A 15,240-nucleotide genomic window follows, 5' to 3' on the forward strand; every position below is an offset into this window, starting at 1 on the left:
TGCACTTTAGATGTTTCTTCATTGTGAATTCATACATTTTTATTTCCTTTGCTATCGTTTTAGTAGAGTCTCAGGAAAAAGAGCTCAGATTTAGCTTTCATAACTCTCTGTCTACTGCCATGGTGACAGCATCTTAATGAGGCCTCTAGGGCATGTGTACAAGGGCCAAGGGCCAGCCTCTAATGTATAGTTTTCTTTCTCAGGGAGTAGGGATGGAGCCTGTGAAGGCACTGGCATCCTTTTCCCCAGACCAGAGGTGAAGCTTCTTGCCTTGTCCCAGCCTCCCTCTTTTTATTTTTTTATTTTATTATTATTATTTTTTGCGGTACGCGGGCCTCTCACTGTTGTGGCCTCTCCCGTTGCGGAGCAACAGGCTCTGGACACACAGGCTCAGCGGCCACGGCTCGTGGGCCGAGCCGCTCTGCGGCATGTGGGATCCTCTCGGACCAGGGCACGAACCAGTGTCCCCTGCATCGGCAGGCGGACTCTCAACCACTGTGCCACCAGGGAAGCCCCCTCCCTCCTCTTTGACTCACCCGATTTCCAGTTAGTTTTAGCAGTTGCCTCCTGCTAAGCAGAAGAAGTGCCTTGGTCCCTGTATTGCTGCATTGGAGGGAAGAGAAGAAATAGTATGAAGGAATCTAAGAAGAAACAGATCCCAGCAAGGCCAAAGGATCCAGAGAGAATGTCCAGAGAGTCAGGTGCTAGCTTGGTCATCTTCTCTAAAAGCTCTGCTCCCATCAGGGCCCTCAGTGTCCTTGGACTTTCAGGTGCCTGTCCCTCTCGGGTGGGTTGAGCGACAGAGAAGAGGAGAAAGGGAGGAATCCTTAGATTCTCCCTGGAGATTAGGGCAAACATTTCTCAGAGTGATTCCCTGTACCACCTGTGTCGGAATCATGCAGGATGTCTTTAAGTGCTGATCAGTGAATCTCAGATGGAGTTTACAGCTGAGAACTGCTGGATTTGGCTTCCCTCAGGACAGGCCTTTGTGTATCCCCTTTCCTCTGCCTGCAGTGTGCTTTTTGTTCTATTTCAATCATAAAGTCAAAACACTGTCACTTTTATGATCCTCTCAGATGAAAATAATTCCATCTCTGAAATTCCACAGGTGGTATGTATGAGAACTGGAAAAGGCACCACAAACTCTGAGAGTTAAACTAGTAAAATAAATTCAAAATAGAGAATACACACACGTCCTTTAAGAGACAGAATGACTCCCAAGATGAAAGCAGAAGAAGCTGTTAACATATTTTTAAATTAAAAGAAAGAAATGAACAAAACCCCAAAGTCAATTTGAAGGAGGTGGTCAGCATAAAAACAAATGAAAAAAAGCCTTACAGAGGTAAAATATGATCATGGATATCTGACCCAGAGAGAGACGGCAGCACAGACATGAAGACATCGGTTTTAAAGGATGTGGTGTGAAGATGGCTCACCCCTCAGTTTCTTTGACTCTAATTGCACGTCACCAAGCAGCCTTCATCCAACCCTGGCTTATTATTACCTTTTTTGTGTGTGTGTGTGTGGTACGCGGGCCTCTCACTGTTGTGGCCTCTCCAGTTGCGGAGCACAGGTTCTGGACGCACAGGCACAGCGGCCATGGCTCACGGGCCCAGCGGCTCCGCGGCATGTGGGATCTTCCCAGACCGGGGCACGAGCCCGTGTCCCCTGCATCGGCAGGTGGACTCTCAACCACTGCACCACCAGGGAAGCCCTATTACTTTCTTTTAAACTGAGGAATAATTTATTTCAGTGAAATGCATGATCATAAGTGGACAGTTTGATGAATTTTGACAAATATTTATGTCCATGTAACCAACACCTGGATCAAGATACAGAGTGTTTCCAACACTCTAGAAAGTTCCCTAAGGTCTCCATGTGGTGGACCCCCTCCCCCCAGCTCTGAGCCAAACGCTTTTCTGGCTCAGAGTGTGCCTCTTCCACGTAGCACCCTGTTTTGATGTTTGTTTGCACTGCTGCACGTGGTGAGCATCTATTCCCTCTTTGCTGCTGAGCATACTCTGCTGATGAATATAACCACTGTGTGTCACTGTCCTCCTGGAGATGCATGTTTGGGACGTTGACAGTTTGGGGCTCTTCCATTGACAGCTGCTGAGAAGAGCCTCACACAGGCCCCTGGCAGACACACGTTTTCATGGGTACAACTTCTGTGGCTGCTGGAGGGAAAGTTAAAGATGTGTGATGTGTAGCCGTAACGGTCCTCACCTTTTTCACTTGTGACTGAGACGAGAACAAGGGGGTCGATGCTCAAAAAGGTGAGCGTGATGATGAGCTTAACACAGGCGCTACCCGCATTGTCAAAGCAGAAGCTGGTCAGGTAGATGAAGGGGATGATAGAGGCATAGAGCGTTAGCATCAAGACAACAGCAGGGATGTTTTCTGGTGTGTAAAAGCTTCTTCAACATAGTACAAAAACACCACCTTTGGAAAGCGGGGTAGAATTTGGAAAAGTCACTAAGAGTCAGTCCTAAGCATTAGAGAAAGGATATGATAATCTTAATTTAAAAAATAAAGTAAATAGGGTGTTAGCAGTACTACATCGGCAACTCCCCTTACTCATCCGGCAGTGCAGAGACAGCTGGCTCTGCCCCTGGAAATCAGTGCAGTGAGATCAGGGGCTCAGAGGCAGAACAAAGGAGGACGTGATCCATTCTGCACAAATGACCAGGGAACCTCAAGCTGCACAACTCAGTCACCACCAAAGACTTGCAACCCTCAGTGCCCTGGTGAGCTATTTCTGGGCACTGTCCCCAAGGCACTGTCATTTACTAGCTTGAGGCAGCAGTTGTGGGGAAGCCACAAATTAGAGACCCTAGAGCTGGCCCCTCTGCTCCTTATGATACTGGGACTGAAATCATGTTTTACTGAGGGTCAGCAATGAAGGTGCTTTCACACCCTGTGTGGCCAATCAGGGGCTTAGCTGCCAGCCTGGACTTCAGGTAGGGTTCTGGTTCTTCACAGGGTCCCCAAGGCAAGCCCCCTGTGATGTGCAGGGGAAAGGCCTCAGCACCATGCAGCTCACCAGCAGCAGCAGAGTGGGGATGAGGAAGGAGATGAGGTCCCACAGCAGAGCGGAGAGCCAGAAAGTAGTCACATAAACGCCACTGATGAACTGGACCTGCTTGGTCTTGATGCATCTCTCTTTGACTGTCAAGATGGAGAAAGAGCTAGACAGGAAAGCCATTCCAAAAAGTAAGTTGATAACAAGATAATGTCCTTTAGGACCCCTGTAAAAGACAGGATATAAGGAGAAAGGTAGCCATTTAAGTAGAACTGCTCACAGCAACCATACTCCAAAATAACAATTTGTGATTAAAACAAAACAAAATTAAAAAAAGGAAGAAGTAGGTGGTAAAGGGAGAAGCACTGAGGAGGGAAGGAAAGTCGTACATACTCGTACAAGATATTCTCCGAGGTCTCCTTGTTTGACTGAGGTTGAGGGTGGTTGAATACCGTTATTGAAGCCCTGGCACCAGAAAGCAACTTGAAGGGGACATTGTCCACCAGTGCCAGCGCCAGGGCAGTGGAATGGTATGCCTGGTTGTTGAACAGCGCTGTCACTATGGTGTGGTTCCCCACGTCTTCAAAGGAAGCTGCCACTAGGTAGTTCTGATCAAAGACCTCGGGCTCCTCCTCTAACTTTTTCAGGAGGAATGGCTCTACTGAACGTAGAAGAGAGCAGACCATCCGAGAGCATCACACCAGGTCCAGTGAGGCAGAGAGGATTCGCCTTTGGCTTCCCCCAACCGCTGCTCCTCCTGGGTATCTATCTCATCACTAACCCCCGCCCACATCCGAAAGTGGGCTCCTCCTGACATGGCCGTGCTCTGAATTCCAGTGATCCCCTTTGCCCACAGGGCTGCCTCCTGTCCAAGCCCCATGACCCCAGGGCATCAAGAAAGTTTTCCTTTCATTGACTGGAGCAGTATAAAAAAGTCTTGTCTAGTCATCTTTTAAATCTCAGCTCTGTCTACTCCCCTCCTCCCCACGGCCTTGACGCAGCCCAGGCCCCACCACCTTTGCCTGGACTGTGTGGCTCTAACAGAGCTCCTTGCCTCCTATCCAGTCCCTCCAGTCTCATGTGAAAGGACATGTCTGATCACACACACCCTACCCAACAATTTCAAGTGACTCCCCCCTGCTCTCGGGATAAAGCTAACCTCCTGCACACGACCTACAGTGCCCAACTGTTATCCAGACTCCGCTTCCTGTCTTGAAGTTCTAGCCATGCCTAAGGACTCACCGTTCCCCATGCTTACAAATGCTCTTCTCATGGTTTGGAATGTTCTTTGGGTTACATTCCCCTGCTGTGGATCAGTACCTATTCACACCTTAGGCTCCTAACTCTGGAGCATCCTCTGGCCCTCCAAGGCTGAGACATGTCTCTGAGATCATCACTTACGGTTCCTTTGTATTGTAACTACTGTCACTTATCCATATGATCTCTGGGCTAGAAGCTCATCAAGGGCTGGTAATAATACTGTTCATCACTGGACTTCCAGCACACAGTGCCAGGCGAAATATATGACCCACTTAGAATTCTGGAATTTTTAGTGCTGGAAGGGACCTTCAATCACAGCAACAACAATAATGATAATTGAAAAAAAACCCCAAAATACCCACAATAATGATAATTGTACCAGTGGCTGAAGGTTACTGAGTGCCAGTGTTAACAGTGTGCAAAGCTCACGATAGGCACTCTCTCATGGAATCCTCCGATGACAATGTGAGGCAAGGTTTATTATTCTTTCCATTTTGCAGGAGAGGAAACCAAGGTTTGGAGAGGTAGGTCACTGTAATCCCAACCACTTTGCTACATCATCTTCTGCATTTGGTCTCTTTACTTTAGTAAAAAAAATGCTTAAAATTTTTATTTTAAATTAAAATATCACATGAATATAATTTTTAAAATCAAATAATTATATAAAACTTATAATGAGAAATGGCAGTGCCATGGCCTACCCATCACCATCCCTGGTACCTGCTCACCAGAGGCAACCACTTTGAAATCTTTTAGTTCATGTTTCTCTGGATTGCTAAATAGTCCATCTCTCTATTGACATCCTATCTTGGATGCAAGGACTTTGTTCTTTTATGACTATCCCTGCCCCCTATGGCCTTCCCCTCCCCTCTCCTCCCCCTAGAGTTGTATCATAAATTCGGTTCAATCAATAGTCAGTTTTGATGTTACTATGACAAAGTAAAAATTATTCACAGCTGAACCAAGCAGTATATTATGACATGTTTCTTTTTTTGTACAACTTTCCCCCTCTGAAGTTAATCACGTTCTCCTTTTCTCATTTGCTTAGTTTTCTCTACATCTATCACTAAGTCATCCACAAACTCCCTTTGTGGGAGGGAGTGTAAATCTCTTCTTAATACATTCAAATGTAACAGAAAATTTATCAGTTTCATTTTTGGACATGCTTTAGTCCCTAGAAAGACAAAACTTGGTCTCATTTCTAGGAACTCTCCCTTTCCTGTCGTTTGATTTTTGAAAGATGTTTTTCTGAGACTTCTAGCTATTCACTCTGACTTCAGGGAGCATCACGTGGCCTGGAAGCACATGGCTTCACTACAAGGAGCAATGGGCCTGTTTCCTGCCCTGTTTTCCTGGGCCTGGTACTTACTTAGCAGCTGCAGAGGAATCTGTTCTTCAGCCATGAGCATATCTGTAAAATGTTCTGAAAGCTGAGGACCCAGCCTGGATTTCAGAGAAATAAAGAATGGAACAATAGTTTGACCATATGTTTTTTAGGGTCAACTCCAATGGGACATTTTCCATGCTTGTACTGAAGTTGAGGAATGAGAGGCTGACCATAAGGATCACCAGAGGTACCAGGATCTGTATTGACAGCATCATCATCGAGTTGCACCAAGAATATGTAGCCCTTTTCAAGAACATGGCATAGAACTGTTGGCAGAGAAGGCTGAACTACAATTTAAAAAAAGGGGGAAACAACATTAACATAGTCACAGGTAGAAGCTGGCAGGCAGTTACGTGGCTCACGCCCAATTGTATTCTCTCATATTGTGTCTAACATTTTGATGATGTTAAAAATTGCTTCAGATTAAAATTCTTTGACTTAATTATTTGATTAACATTTAATGGCAGAAAAAGAAGGCACAGATTGGAAAGAGTCTGGAAGAGTAGCCTAAACAGATACCAAATATAAACATGATACAATTGTTTTTTACCTGCCAGATTGGCAAAAATTTTAAGTTGATGAGGATATGAGGAAAATTCCATTGCTGGCATTTTAATTTGGTATAACTCTTTTTAGAAAACAAATTAGCTGAATGAATAAAATTAATTTGATATTCACACAGTCTTTAATCTAGAAATTTTACTTCTAGTAATGTATCCTACAGGTATACTTGTGTAAGTATGCAGGACACGCACAGAGATGTCCCTGTGGCGTTGACAGTAAATGTCAAAGTGTGTAGTCGTGTGCACTGAGATCCCAAGATCCAGTGCTGGGCCCAGAGGCAGCAGACTGTGGAGGTGGGCACTGCATATGCTCCCACCCAACTTGTCTGTAATGCTGCACTAGCTGGGGCAGGCAGCGGGGCCTTCAAGCCTCAGGTGCCAGTGTTCCTTGTTCTCAAAATACCAAAAAATCCCTGAAAGTCTCTACCAAGCACCCCCCAAGTTTCCCACATTTGACATGATGGAAGCTCCTTTCCCCTCAAACATTCATTAAAAGGCACTGCTAATAGCTCATCAGAGGTGGTGCTCTGAGAAATACTTCCTGGGAAGGTTCCAGAACTGTTTGCTAAAGCAAAGCCTGGCCAAGTAGAGGCCGGATAGATCCTTCCTGGGGGTTGGAGAAGAGCCTTCTGTATAAGACAGGCACTGGCCTAGATGACCCCCAAGACCCTTTCCAACTTGGAGGCCCCATGAATGGTAGCTTCCCCTTGAATAGGTGATTTAAGACTATGAAACAGTGAGATTAATCTCTTCACTAACCCACGAAAACCAGTCTCATTATTTTGCAACATACCTTATAGATAGCTAAATCAAGACCACTATATAAAATGCATATCAATATTCTTTTTTTAAGCATTAAAAGAATGTCCATGTACTTCATAAGAATATATTTTTAAAAATTTAAATTCCAGGTGGTACAATACATGATCTGTTTCACAGTGAAAAATTAAAAAGAAAGATTAAGTATGGGTTTTGGCCAGTAGATTTAATGCTTTTATTCTTTCTTCTTCCTGGTGAAAGGAATGGCCACGACTTTTTCTAGACCTTTTCTGATACTCCCTTCCATTGTGTTGATCCTAGTCAGAAAACACCAGCATTCTGACTTTGAAGTGGAGCAAAGAGCATGGTACTGCTGAAACCCAGCAGAGCCAATCTTTTAGGCCTAAAATCTGCACATTTTTTCTTAAGCCCCTATTAAAGGTTGATATATACTTCTTGACAGAATAATATCATGATTCCAAGACTGAAATAAAAATCTGCTTTCTTGCATACATTTGAAATATTTGCTCACCCCAGTGTTTGGTTGGATTGGTAGGCTGGACTGTATTGAGAAAATCCTTGAATGAAGACATTTAATTCTATTAACAGGAACTCTGCTAACCAGAGGGTGAGAATGGAAGGAGGGAAGCTTGATGATTTGTATATCTATACTGGAATCTACCAACTTACTAACCCTAAACCAAACCAGAAACAAAAAGAAATAAAAATTCTCAAAATCACAACACATTTCATTTTGTTTGGATTTAAAGAATGAAAGTTGTGTAAGATATAAAAAAAATAAGTTAGGACAATAATGAGAGAAAAAAGAGCTGCACCAAGATTCCATACTGCTAGCAAGTATATACTGGCTAGAAAATTCTTAAATAGGCACTAAATAAGAACTGAATTAACTGAGGCAACACTAGCATAAATAGATTTCATTATTTTCCTTAAAAGATACCACATACAAACTAAAACAAAAATATCACTAATATCTATTTTATGAGCAAAACTATAAATTATAAAATGCAGCATTGCTGACGCTCTAGGACAGGGGTTTGTAAACTATGGCCAGTAGGCCAAATCCAGCTCAGAAAGGATTTTACATTTTTAAATGGTTACATGTTTAGATGGTTATCTAAGTGACTTACGTAATACCCTTGATTATGCCACTAAACCTACATAGCCTGAAGTACTTACTATCTGGCCCTTTAAGAAAAAGTTTGCCCCCCACCCCCCCCACCACACACACACAACAAGGCAAAAAGATGTATTCATTGTTGGCAGCAAACTGTTAGGTCAAGAAACATATTTTTATTCATAGTCTTTGGGCCAGTTATTCTACTGCTGGGAATTTGTCACAACAAAATAATGCAGTAAACCGGTGACTCATTTTCCCTCTAGTACAGTTCTGCAAAAGACAGTGAATTAATTGTTATTTATTGCTGTGACACAGATTATCCCAAAATTTAGCATATTTATTTATTTATTTATTTTAAAATCTTTTGGCCTTGCCACACAGCTTGTGCAATCTTAGTTCCCTGACCAGAGATTGAACCCACTCCCCTTGCACTGGGGGCATGGAGTCTTAACCACTGGACCACCAGGGAGGTCCTAGCATCTTAAAACAACAGTAAGCATTTATGATCTCACGCAGTTCCTGTGGGTCAGGAATTTAGGAGTGGCTCAGCTGGGTGGTTCTGTCTCAAGGTCTCTCCTGAGGCTGTAGTCAAGCTATTGGCCAGGCTGCAGTTGTCTGAAGGCTGGACTGGGGCAGGAGGGTAAGCTCTCAGGGTGGTGCCCTTATGTGGCTGTGGGCGGGAGGCAGTAGTGTGTGGTTCTCTGTAGTTCTGACAAGAACATTGGTTGATGGTTTAAGTAACATTAATGATTAAGATAAAAGTGAAACAACAAAGATGTATGTCAGAACTTCACTCATTCATCCATGAGGTGAGCAACATTTTTGTTGGATTGAGTAACATTTTTTTAATACTGGAAGAGTATTTCCTCAAATTCTATTCTTAATGAAATTGCTTCAGATATGACATACTTTTAAGCTTAATTCACACTATTAACATTTTCTCAGTTGTTACTTTTTTAATCTAGACAATCAAAGCAATAAATTAAACCCCAATTTATAGTGTTTATCAATTTCCATGTTGTAAATACTCTCACCATGATTGATTTCAAATTATCAACATAACATTTCCATCATACAGATGTAAGTAGATGTAAAAATAACCTCAAGAGCACTGATAATAGTAAAATGTAGCCAAATCATGAGGAAATGAAGTTTTTATTATTACCTTTTATTATTACCTTTTGTGATTATTGTGATTGATAATAAAAAATATGTATTTGATCTTTGTCCTGGTTCTGGAATAGAGCGCCTAAAATCCTTATAAATTTCTAAGTGATGAGAGCCATAAAAGTGTCTTTTGTTATCTTAATGGGTGACTTTTGGAAAGCACCAAAGGATGGGGGTTGGTTGCCATGGGAAAAAAAAACAAGTGATTAGAGGGTTAGAACTTTTGACCACCTTCACCCAATTCCCCCACCCCTACCTCCAACCTCTGGCAACCACAAATCTGTTCTGTGTTTCTATGAGGTGTTTTTTTTTTTTAAGATTCCACATATAAGTAAGATCATACAGTGTTTGTCTTTCTGTGTCTGACTTATTTCACTGAGCATAATGCCCTCAAGGCCTATCCATGTTGTTGCAAGTGTCAGGATTCCTTTTTTTTTTTTTTTTTTATGGCCAAATAGTGTGTGTGTGTGTATGTGTGTGTGTGTGTTTATCAATCACATTTTCTTTATCCATTCCCCTGCTGATGGACACTTAGGTTGTTTCTACAACTTGGCCATTATAAATAATGCTGCAATGAACATGGGGGTGCAGATATCTCTTTGAGGTAGTGAGTATATTTCCTTCAGATATATACCCATAAGTGGAATTGTTGGATCATATGGTAGTTCTATTTTTTTAATTAATTTATTTATTTTTGGCTGCATTGGGTCTTCGTTGCTGCGCTCAGGCTTTCTCTAGTTGTGGCGAGCAGGGACTACTCTTCATTGCAGCGTATGGGCTTCTTATTGCGGTGGCTTCTCTTGTTGTGGAGCACGGGCTCTAGGCACATGGGCTTCAGTAGTTGTGGCATGTGGGCTCAGTAGTTGTGGCTCATCGGCTCTAGAGCACAGGCTCAGTAGTTGTGGCGTGCAGGCTTAGTTGCTCCGTGGCATGTGGGATCTTCCTGGACCAGGGCTCAACCCTGTGTCCCCTGCATTGGCAGGTGGATTCTTAACCACTGCGCCACCAGGAAAGTCCCTCTATTTTTAATTTTTTGAGGAACCTTCAATATCAGTGTTTATAGTGGCTGCACCATTTTACATTCCGACCAACAGAACACAAGGGTTCCCTTTTCTCCACATCCTGGCCAAAGCTTGTTATCTCCAGTCGCTCTGCCATTCTAACAGGTGTGAGGTGTTATCTCATAGTGGTTTTGATTTGCATTTCCCTAATGATTAGTGATGTCGAACACCTTTTCATGTATCTGTTGGCCATCTGAATATATTCTTTGGAAAAAAAGTCTATCCAGGCCCTTTGCCCATTTAAAAATTGGATTGTTTTTTCTTTTTTGCTATTGAGTTGTATGAATTCTTTATATATTTTGGATACAAACCCCTTATCATATAAGTGTCTGCGAATACTTTCTCCCATTCAGTAGGTTGTCTTTTAATTTTGTTGATCATTTTGTTTGCTGTGCAGAGCTTTTTTATTTTGATGTAGTTCTACCTGTTTATTTTCCTTCTGTTGCTTGTGCTAATGTCCTCCCTTTGATTGTGAGCGGGACCTAGTGACTAACTTCTAATGAACAGAATATAGCGAAAGTGATAAAAGTGTCACTTCCAAGATTAGGTTACAAAATGAATGTAGCTTCCATCTTGGTCACGTTTTCTCTCTTTCTCTGATCACTCACTGTGGGGGAAGCCAGTTGCCATATCACAAGGTCACTCCAGCAACCTGGGAAGAGGCCCACATGGTGAAGAACTGAGGCCAATAGATACCAAGGAACTGAGGTCAGCCAGCAACAACAGGAGTGAACTTGGAAGTGGAGACTGCAGCGCTGGCTAACAGCTTGACTACAACCACCTCCCAGGAGACCCTCAGCCAGAACCACCTATCTACCAGCTCCTGGACTCCTGACCCACAGAAACTGTGAGGTAATAAATGTTTGTTGTTTCAAGGCTGCTAAGTTTTAGGGTAATTTGTTATGCAGCAATAGATAATGAATACAAGCCAAAAAGAGAGTATAACAGACATGAGCACCTGAAAGGGAAAAATCATGCGTAAGTAGTAGTCCCAGGAGGAGTGGAAAGACAGGAAAGATCAGAAGAGAGATTGGTTGAGAATTTTCCAAAACTGACCAATATCAGGAAACACATTGTGAAAAGTGGTAAAAATCCTAAGCAGAGGAACACAAAGAAAACCACACAAAGGCACATCACTGTAAAAATGTTGAAAACCTAAAACAAAGAAAAAACAATATTAAAAGCAGCCAGAGGGCTTCCCTGGTGGTGCAGTGGTCGAGAGTCCGCCTGCCGATGCAGGGGACGCGGGTTTGTGCCCCGGTCCAGGAGGATCCCACGTGCCGCGGAGCGGCTGGGCCCGTGGGCCATGGCTGCTGGGCCTGCACATCCGGAGACTGTGCTCCACAGTGGGAGAGGCCGCAGCAGTGAGAGGCCCGTGTACCGCCAAAAAAAAAAAAAAAAAAAAGCAGCCAGAGGTAAAGGACAGATTGCATTAAAAGTATAATAATAATACTGGCAGCTGACATATCAGTGGACATAATGGAAGCCAGAAGACAATAGAATGGAATGGATAAGCAAAAGTGATCTATCCATATGATAGAGTACTATTCAGAAATAAAAAAGAACAAGTTTTTATTATAAACACCACAACATGAATGAACCTCCAAAAATTCTTCTAAGTGAAAGAAGCCAGACATAAAATACATACTATATGATTTTCTACATATGAATCCAAATGATTCCATTCTTATGAAATGCCCAGAATAGGTAAATATATAAAAACAGAAAGTAAACTAGTGGTTGCCTTGGGCTAGAGTTGGGAACAAGGAACGTTTGCTAATGAACATGAAAAATCTTTTCAGAGTGATGAAAATGTTCTAATATTGGATTTTGGTTACGGTCACACAACTCTGTAAATTTACTAAAAGCCATCAAACTTCATGGTATGAATTAATGATTAATGTTACAGTATGTAAATTATACCTCAGTAAATCTGTTTTAAAAAGAAGACAATAGAATTACATTGTAGAAGTGTTTAAAAAACCCTGCTAAAGTAAAATTCTATATCAAGGAAAAATTCCTTCAAAAACGAAGGCCAAAAATATATTTTCAGGCAAACAAAAACTCTGAGACTTTATCACCAGAAAATCTGCGCTAAAGGAAATAGATATTGTTTAGGCAGGAAGAAAACAGTTCTAGGTGGAAGCTTAAGGGTGAATGAAGGTTTAAAGAAAAATGCAAAGGGTAAATATGTGCTAAATTTATTTTAAATTAATTTTTATTGGAGTATAGCTGCTTTACAATGCTGTGTTAGTTTCTGCTGTACAGCAAAGTGAATCAGCTACACATATACATATATCCCTTCTTTTTTGGATTTCCTTCCCATTTAGGTCACCACAGAGCATTGAGTAGAGTTCCCTGTGCTATACAGTAGGTTCTCATTAGTTATCTATTTTATACATAGTATCAATAGTGTATATATGTCAATCCCAGTCTCCCAGTTCATCCCACCCCCCCTCCTCCACCGGTATCCATAGGTTTGTTCTCTATTTCTGTGTCTCTATTTCTACTTTGCAAATAAGTTCATCTGTATCATTTTTCTAGATTCCACATATAAGTGAGATTATAAATATGTGCTAAATTTAAATGAATACCGATTGCACAAAAAACAATAATGTATTATGGGTTTTTAAAAATACACAGAATTGCAATAGTTGAACGAAATAGCACATATCTCTGTAAGTAGAATAAATGGAATTTAAGTGTGCTATGTACCTTGCATTGTCTGGAATGTGATAAATGTACTAGTTTATTGTAAACTTTAATAAGTTAAAAATGCACATTGTAATCTTAGGATAACCACCAAGAGAACAGAAAAATAACTTACAAATTCTAAACTAACAGAGGAGAAAATATAAAGTAAAAAAAAAAAAAAACCCACTAAATCAATCCAAAAGACCAGAAAGGAAATAAGAGAATATGGAATTGGTGGGATAAATAGAAAACACTGAATAACATGGTAGATTCAAAACCAAATGAACTAGAATTTTTCTTAGTTGTAAAGGACCAAAGCTTCTATTTAAAAAGTAAAGATAGACAAATTAATGTTTTTTTAAACTTCAGCTATATTCTGTTTATAAGAAATACACCAAAAATATATGGCTACAGTTAGAATAAATGCAAAAGGATGGACAAGGAAAATATCCTTCAAAAATCAGGGAGAAATAAAATCATTTCCAGACCAAAATAACTGACAGTGTTTGGCACCAGCATAAAAACAGTAAAGGACGTGGTACAGAATGTACTGCAGGCAGAAGGAAAGTTACTGGAGAAGCACGAGGAGAAAACAGAAAGAGCTAACTATGTACATGAATTTAAATGACCATTGTCTTCCCCAAACAACAATAATGTTTTGTGGAGTTAAAAAAGAGAATTAAAATATATAATAATAGTATATAAGTTGGTGATGGTGGAATGTGTGTGAATAAAATTCAAGTGTTCCAAGGTCTTAGTATTTTCCAGAAGCAGAGGAAAGATACTAATTCACCTGAGACTTTGATAAATTACATATGTGTATCTCAATATCTAGGCTTACCACTAAAATAAGAATATATAGTTTCCAGTTAGTGTGGGGTAGGGAGGAAAATATAGAGTGAGAAAAAATAATCCAGAAAAAGGAGAGAATAAGCCATATAGACTAAGCGGGACTAGTATAAAATATAAAATGATAGATATAAATTTTAATATATCATAAGTAATACTCGTAAATAGCCTACATATTCCATTTAGAAGACAAATATTACCAGACTGGGTAAAATACTCACCTGTTCTTCTTGCCACTTTATGGCCTAGTGTGGCCTCTTGGGTAGTTTACCTGGAATGCCCCCTCAAAGCCTTCCTAGCACTGAGCCAGCATCCCTGCTTCATTACGTTCAAATAGCTTGGTGGATGAATCAGCCAATCTCAGAGCTGCCCTAACTTGGGAAATCTTTTTAAATGAAATAATAAACCTTCCTAATAAACCAGCTGAGTGTGGGTTATCTGTTACTTACAATCAAAAGTATCCCAACTGGTATAATATTTTTTTTTATTTTCATTCCTAGAAATTTATGTTAAAATTTTGTTTGTTGGGTGATATTACATTCAATATTTTCTGCATTAACCAATATCCCTATTACTGGAAGTACTAGTCAGAGGCTGGAAGACCATTCAGTGAGGATGTTATAGAAAGGATTCAAGCACAGGGCAATGTTTAAGATCCCTTCCAACCCTAAGATTCCTGGAGTCTATAGTTTTGTACTTGCTTACCGAATGACGACTTCTTCCATAGTGGTGACGGAGGCCCCAAAGCCGGCAATGCCCAGCTCTTCCTGCCTCAGTTCCAAGTCAGTAAATAGAGATTCAAACCTGGGATGGAAAAACAGTTTTATTCCTCAAAGGTGGAAGGTGAATCCCTCATTATCACCATTGGCTTTCTACAGAGGAAAAAGCATGGGCTATGGAGTCTAGAATATTTTTGTTCAAATCTCAACTCGGTCCCTCTCTTGCTTCATGCCTCTGAACTTGAACAATGAGCATAATAGCATTTACTTCAAAAACTTTCTGTAAGGGGCTTCCCTGGTGGCACAGTGGTTGAGAGTCCGCCTGCCGATGCAGGGGACACGGGTTCGTGCCCCGGTCTGGGAGGATCCCACATGCCGCAGAGCGGCTGGGCCCGTGAGCCATGGCCATTGAGCCTGCGCGTGCGGAGCCTGTACTCCACAATGGGAGAGGCCGCAACAGTGAGAGGCCTGCATACAGCAAAAAAAAAATAGAAAAAAAAACTTTCTGTAAGGATAAATCAAACATACATCTAGCACATTGCAGATACAAAGTAAATATTAATTAATCTCTTTTATTTTGAGCAAGAAGAAATAACAGTACTATTTTTGGAGTGCTTA

The 15,240-nt window shown here is 41.3% G+C and overlaps 1 protein-coding gene across 1 annotated transcript in view; it reads right to left on the minus strand.

The window, feature by feature from the left end:
* Positions 1-15,240, minus strand: part of LOC137208020 (ATP-binding cassette sub-family A member 17-like) — a 79,791-nt gene that overhangs the window by 13,897 nt on the left and 50,654 nt on the right. The window contains 9 exon segments of the mRNA XM_067708483.1: positions 2,227-2,403; positions 2,406-2,442; positions 3,044-3,248; positions 3,416-3,683; positions 4,265-4,275; positions 5,657-5,775; positions 5,777-5,956; positions 7,524-7,686; positions 14,609-14,707. Of these exon segments, the coding sequence (XP_067564584.1) occupies positions 2,227-2,403; positions 2,406-2,442; positions 3,044-3,248; positions 3,416-3,683; positions 4,265-4,275; positions 5,657-5,775; positions 5,777-5,956; positions 7,524-7,686; positions 14,609-14,707 (1,259 nt within the window).

This window comes from Pseudorca crassidens, chromosome 15 (assembly GCF_039906515.1).
Source record: "Pseudorca crassidens isolate mPseCra1 chromosome 15, mPseCra1.hap1, whole genome shotgun sequence".
Lineage (NCBI taxonomy): Eukaryota > Metazoa > Chordata > Mammalia > Artiodactyla > Delphinidae > Pseudorca > Pseudorca crassidens.